The 6938-nt window shown below is 34.2% G+C and overlaps 1 protein-coding gene across 3 annotated transcripts; it reads right to left on the reverse strand.

Moving 5' to 3' along the window:
* Positions 1–2031: 2031 nt before the first annotated feature.
* Positions 2032–6577, reverse strand: LOC115240720 (farnesol dehydrogenase). 3 transcript variants are annotated; one of them, XM_029816067.1, is made up of 5 exons: positions 6129–6577; positions 3209–3252; positions 2824–3088; positions 2560–2735; positions 2032–2227 (listed from the first exon to the last, which is right to left on the reverse strand). In XM_029816067.1, the coding sequence occupies exons 1-5, from the start codon at positions 6280–6282 to the stop codon at positions 2054–2056; spliced, it is 813 nt and encodes a 270-aa protein (XP_029671927.1). In that variant the 5' UTR covers positions 6283–6577; the 3' UTR covers positions 2032–2053. The 3 variants fall into 3 exon arrangements, with proteins under 3 accessions (XP_029671927.1, XP_029671918.1, XP_029671909.1); XM_029816049.1 differs by lacking the exons at positions 2032–2227; positions 2560–2735; positions 2824–3088; positions 3209–3252 and adding exons at positions 3979–4660; positions 4766–4912; positions 5143–5396; positions 5607–5819 and having other exon boundaries at positions 6129–6286; XM_029816058.1 differs by lacking the exon at positions 6129–6577 and having other exon boundaries at positions 3209–4599.
* Between the last annotated feature and the right edge of the window lie 361 nt (positions 6578–6938).

The raw sequence follows: 6938 nt of genomic DNA on the forward strand, positions 1-6938 counted from the left end.
TTTTTTTTTTTTTTTTTTTTTTTGTTGAGTTGTTATATATGCATGTAAAATAATTCGCATTTAGTGTTAATTTCAAAGGTGGAAGTGATTCTTTGAAAAGACTACTGCACGCTTAATATCGTATATTTGATAATATCGGCGATTTAAAGTCCAATTCTCAAAAAAAAGACGTCTCGCGATAACTACGGCCGTTTTTTCGACCAATCGTGTCCGTCGAGTGTACTTCTTTTTGTCGCGTACATTGTAAACCACACAGTGTGAGTCTTCAGGATTTAACTGGCATAAACAAGAGGATGGTACGCGTTTGAGTATAAAGCAAACTCTCTGTCATCTTGACGAGAACTGGCTCCATAGTTTTAGAGGAACTCGATACGAATGGTACGACGGACAGGATTCCGGATTATGTCCGGATTAGGATGCTGACAGGATTCGGAAACGGGATAAATTATAGTATGCATGGACAGATATTTTTGGATAAGGATAAAAGAGTTGCCTACACTATATTCATCGGATCGTATCGAGCGGATCACTCGGATTCATTAAGATGAACGATATGCGCAATATGGATAAGGATGTGGATTTGGATATATCGTTCGCGCTTCATAGGGTTCACGGATTTCTCTCCTAGGTCGGATACGGAATTTGGACTCGTGTTTAGTGGGGAAACAAGATAGATTGGATGTGTCATTTTTCACGGAGAGATGAATCACGTGGATGTGATGATGTGGCTTGCCCTAAGGTATTTGTAAACAGTTTATACCTGAGATATATATCGATCTTTATTTCTCTGTGCATGCTCTCTTCGAAAATATTCTTATATTCGTATTTTCATTTTTGTCATCGACAAGGCAAATGCAATTTAGTAACACGCCTGTGCCTTGAAAAAGTCTTAAAATATGTTTGCGTTTAATAATCGATCTTTTCTGTGTTCAGCTTCATGCACATTATTATGAAATTCGTCGTGTGTAACGCAAGACAAATTTTGTAACAATAGCAACAATAGCAACTAGTTGATAACAGTTTTGTGTTTTTTGTTGAATTAACATATTTATTTTCTTATTTTCTTTATGTTATATCGTTTTTCTATATTTAATTGTTATACGAATATGTGACATATAATTAATATATAATAAGGAAACATAAATACAGCGTCGAATCTATAACGTTCTCGCATAGTGTGTATTTATCCACAAATACCCGATTGCTGACATTGATAATAATTCCTATTTGTTATCGTTATTCTTATACATATATTACATATAAATTTATTATTTGCTGATTTTATTTATTATTCAGTACAATATGACTTACCTAAGTATACTACGTTATACAGGATATATTTCTTTCCAAAGAGGCACTAAATAACCGATCGTTTCACACCTTCATTAAATAGAACTTTCCTAATGTATCGCTTTTTTTTTGCAATCCATTTCTTAACACAAAATCAGACTTTGTAAATTACTAGACTGGTAAATGGAATAATTATGAAATAAATACGTCAATGTAAACACATGGCATTGTTTTATACAATTCACCTTCAATCATCTTCTGTAAACGAACAACTTCCACGATTCATATATTTTCTCTCGGGCGTGCGTAAGAAATTTATTCAGCCAAATGTGCAGCATCGTGCATTTAGAATGTGAATTGTTTTTATAACTTTTATCTAAACAAAAGAAATATGGATGTCCTCAGATAAGCATTATGGCAAAGTTTTTATCTTAAATTTTAATTATTTCTGTTTTAATTATGTCTATCTTTTATTTGATTCGTTAACGATAAATTTCTTAAAAGTAAGCTACAAAAAAAGCATACATTTATACAGAAATTTCTAAACGATGACATTCATGCGTATTCATAATAAGAAATTTGAGAACCAAAGAAAAGCATATCCTCTCTATAAAGTATTAGTCTATTATTAAGAGGGTTAATGTGTAATAAATTCATATGTTATATTTGAAAATGCAAGCGCTTTATTCAATCTGCCTTTACTTGATACGTTTACTAAATATTACAATATTGATCGTAGGCAACGATTTCGTCCAATATTAGCTCAAATAATCTCCCGAATAGGCGTAATAATGAGATCCTTAATAAGTACGTTCTCCGGAGTTTGCAACGAGAAGAGGATAGCATCCGCCACGTTCTTTGGTTTCAGAGCTAATCGTGGATTCTCCTTCAGCCACTGTTGCGTGAGATCGGTTTCTACCAAACCCAGGGAAATATTCTGTCACGCGAGAAAATAAAAAATCATATTAACATAACAATCGAAGAAAAATAATATGCTGAAATAATTTCCTTGTCCAATATGGTTTTTTTATTCGCGCAAAAATTTCAAATGTTATAATTATCAAGTAATGACTTTTAAAAATTTGATATTATCTGCAAGAAACTACAACAGAAAGTCTCTAAACTATGTTTTAATTGTGTAAAGTCGTAAATGTCAAAAAATCGTGATATAAAGAAAATTATAATTTTTTATGTTGGAATAATAAAAATAGAAAATTTTAATTTATTTTTTAATTGAATGTTTATTATGCAGCTTTCGAAATTACTTACGATTATTTTGATGTTGGACTCGTTTTGCGCTAATTCCAAACGAAGAGATTCGGTCAGCGTGGTCAACGCGGTCTTACTGGAAGCATATGCCGGGGAAATGGGACGATCGGTAGCAAGAGGCAAGCTTTTGAGACTGCATATGTCGTTGATATTAACGATGGCACCATTATCGAGTCCTAAATATAAAAATAATTTTGTAAAAATTTTTAATATTATGTATCTGTGTGCGTATGCTTTCCTCTAAAAACAACAATTAAAATTTACCCTTGTTCTTCATTAACTGCAAAATTCCCTTGGTGATAGACATTAAACCGATCACGTTAATATCGAGAGTTTTCTTAAGGTCCTCTATTCCGCCGGTGATGGTGGACCAATCGAGACTGATAGCTGCGTTGTTTATCAGAATATCCACAGCTCCCAAATTCTTCTCTATCCATTCCAATGCGCCCTCAATTTCGTTCTGAAGACTCATGTCGCATTGAAGGGGATAGAACTTGCCGGGTTTGCCTTTCAGTTCTTCCGCGAGCAGCTACACAATTAATAACTTTTATACACTCTCTGCTTCTATATAATCACCTTTTATTAAATTTTTAGCTTTACATATGGTTTTTAATTCTTGATTTTTAATAGCTTATTTAAAAATGTATACCTTCAGCTGATTCATATCGCGGGCGAGTCCGATGACTTTGAGCCCTTTCGACATCAACTCTTCTAAGATCGCCTTACCAATTCCATCGCTGGCGCCGGTGATTAGAGCGGTCTTGTTCAACAAAGGATTCATGTTGAAGATTTGCGCTGACTGCAAGAATCACGAGAGAGAAAAGAGAGAAAATATTGCTCACACTGAAAAGCGTGCGGAAAGCTTCTGCATACCAATCCGCGTCCACGACACCTCTTTATACCATTGAATTGCCAGCTGAAAATCTGGCCTTTGATTAAGGGGTCGCGCGTAATCTACCAGGCGTCTAGATAGTTTATTGTGTTTTCTGAATATTTTCTGGATGATGTATTCCTGCGCGAATATTGCATATTATTGTATTTGTATCAATATTACCGCTTGTTTTTTTCGACATGCAAATCTCTGGGTGATATTTAAGACTACCGTCACGCTCGCTTGCAGATAATGCGTATCGTCGTCCGTTGCTAACGCAGCTCTCGCAGAAACATTAAAGGATATTGTTTGTCGACGTATAATTTATACCATGGACTTAAATAATTACATCACCTAGAGAATATATATCGCGTTTTCTTTTTTCTTTACATTGTATTAATATTGTTGGGGCAAAGTGTATTGGAGAAATTTTCGTAAAATCGTTAGCTAATTGTGAGAAAAATTAATAAGATATATATCGAGGATTAATCGTATAAATATTAAAATTAGTGAGATACCTACGTTTGCACGTTCAGCATCTTTGATACTCGATTGATTAACTAGATATACTTTGCGCCAGTATTAGAATTACGAAAATAGAAGTAAAATAATAGCGCTAATACTTAAGAGACTCAGCTATTCAATATATCAAATTTTAAAATAAAGCTATTTAAATATAAAATTAGAATGAGATACGCAAAATGCGCTGACGAAAATTCGCGCGATATTTCCGAAGAAGGCGCGGTCGCAGAAAACGATAAGATATCTTCGTTAAGAGTGTTGCATCAGAATTTTTAGAGATTGGAAGGGTGAGGTCTCTTCACCCCAATCGATCAAAGACCCATTCCATCGGCGAATCTTTGCATATGAAGTAGCCGGTGCAGTCCGTCGTTCGCCGACGAGGGGATTCAAGTAAGTCAGCATCTTATGAGAGCGCATCTCTTTTATTGAAAATTGTCCAGATCTTTTTTCTAGGTTTTATTAGATATTTATTATGTAATTCTTATATTAACTTACACAGAATGATTCACGCTATTTGAAATGGGAAAAGGAAAAGGCATATGAATGTGAATCCGTTTCTTTTTATTGATACTACTCTCATAAAAAGCAAACAAGATTGTTAGATTATAATTAATATTTCATATATAATTCATTGTGTATAATGCATATCATTGACTTGAAAATTGATTACCACGATTCGCCCAGAGGTCTCAGCACGATATCTTGTATCTGCAAAAAGAAGATTATTCTCTTAATTATAATTTGCAAGTTTTTAATTTTTTTTACGGTATATGACGGAAAGGAATGCTTTAGAGATGTATACAGATGACATACCAGAACATGAGGAGGATTGGATAGCACGTAAATTGCCGCTGCTGCAACATCATCCGGATCCAAAGTCGGCATCACCGCCATTGCTTCCGGTGAGAACATGCTGTAAGAAGCCATGAAATCGGTCGCGACTAAACCGGGACTGATGTTCTGTAATAAAGAAAAAAAATGTAAGTAGAAACAAAGGAAGAGAGAGAAATCTATCAATTTTTTTTTTAAACAGATATTTTAAGATACTTATACATATAAGAATATAATTATCATATAATTAATAGTACATTTTATGTTCATAAAATATATAATTTTATATATGTATATATACAGGGTGAGGCATTTATAGTGACGCGGGCGTATTTCTCGGAAACGAAGCGAGATCTTACCGTGACTCGTATATGCGTGCCTGCAAGCTCGTGTCGTAAGGTCTGGGCGAGGCCGGTGATAGCGCGCTTCGACCCCGGATACACACTGAATCCCGGTACAAAGGGTATTCTTTCAGCGGCCAAACTGTTCACGTGGATCACCACGGCATCTTCGGCAGTTGTTTCACGCATCGTACGAACAGCCTCGCGTGTACAGAGACAGAGTCCCAAAACATTCACGTCGAATACAGACTGCCATTCCTCTAAAGCGCCGTCTATAAAAAATATAATTGCGATCACGTATCCAATATTTCATGTTGAAAAAATTTTTTGAAATGCGTTTTTAATATCTAAAAAATAATAATTATATTCTTGTTTATATTAGTAGGACAAAATAGCTTTCATGTTGAAAAATAAAGATATAAAAGTTTTTTTTCTGGAGATACATTATTTTATCGGGCGCAAAATTTTGATAGAACAGGCACCTATGAGGGAGGATTCCTTAATGATACCAGCGCTATTTACGAGAACGCTTAGCGGGCCGAGATGATTCTTCACCCATGCGAAAGCCGCAATTACGCTTTCCTCCTTAGTGACATCGCATTCTACGGGATAGAGCTTTCCCGGGGAATCCTCCAAGTTGTCAGCGATTTCCTTAATTTTCTCCACTCTCCTTGCGAAGCCCGCTACTATCACACCTGACAAATAAAACGATAAAACTTAAAAGTGTTTTAAAAAAATCAAAGAAGATCAATCTTTTTTACATTACATAATTTTCTAACATTTTTTAACGTATTATTTTACAGATAGAACAAATAATGTTAGATTTTATTTTTTTATGAATATAATGCGATGACTTTTCAATTAGCAGACGATATTACGACAAGTTATCTCGCGCCGGCAAGTTGAGATAAATGCTCGAAATTGCAAAGCAAATTCAAATCTGTCCCTCGATCAAAATAAATTTTAATGCAATGTTTATCTGTAAAATTTCAGCTTTTGCTTACCTTGTTTAACGAGACTTCGAGCGATCGCTGCACCGATCCCGGCACTGGCTCCGGTAATCACAGCCACCTTTCCCATCCATCGATCCATCCTCGTGCAACGAGATTCGAGACGCGACTGTAGACCACAAGCCTTCAGTAATAAGATCGCGCTCATGTGTTCCAGATATCAGTGAAAAAAAAAGACAGGTATCTGGTCAGGTATGAAATTCAATAGTTCTCACAACTGACATTGTGGCCTCGATCAAATACGATTATATTTGTTTGTTAGATTGAATCTCAATCTTTCCGATGAAATAAGAGATTGGTGATACTATTACTAGAAACATAAAACGAGAGTTCGATCTGATTGTGAGTAAATTTGATTTAGCTTTTCGTTTTATGTTGTCCCGAGAGATAAATAATTTATTTGATTATTTATATACCTTTAAAAATATTTGTCCATTATCTGTATTTTTTGATGCTATTTGCATATGGAATTTTTCAATTTAATTACATTTATTGATTAATTTATTTATATCGATTTTATTTCATAAATTGATATATTTTTGTTGATTATTTTTATTTGTCAATTTATTGGTCAATTTTTTAAGATTTATTTATATTTATTAATATGTGTGTTGGCGAGTTTGAATATTAATTTCATAATTAATCAAGTTGTATGTATAAATCAGTTTTTGGTTTTGTCAAAATAATTAATTATATTTATCTTAAATTCAATTGCAAAGATAATTATTGCGTAGATGATACAAACATAATAAAAACAAATGCAAACGTTTCCTGCCATCGCTGTTAACATGTCTCGAGGGTATT

Source organism: Formica exsecta, unplaced genomic scaffold (genome assembly GCF_003651465.1).
Source record: "Formica exsecta isolate Colony F162 unplaced genomic scaffold, ASM365146v1 scaffold117, whole genome shotgun sequence".
Classification (NCBI taxonomy): domain Eukaryota; kingdom Metazoa; phylum Arthropoda; class Insecta; order Hymenoptera; family Formicidae; genus Formica; species Formica exsecta.

Excerpts from the sequence above, each read along its gene's own strand:
- LOC115240720 (XM_029816067.1), bottom strand. The coding sequence starts at position 6,282 with ATGAGCGCGATCTTATTACTGAAGGCTTGTGGTCTACAGTCGCGTCTC. Across the intron at positions 3,089-3,208 it reads GCGATATGAATCAGCTGAAG|CTGCTCGCGGAAGAACTGAA; the intron begins GTATACATTTTT and ends TTAATTGTGTAG. Across the intron at positions 2,736-2,823 it reads GCAGTTAATGAAGAACAAGG|GACTCGATAATGGTGCCATC; the intron begins GTAAATTTTAAT and ends TTTTATATTTAG.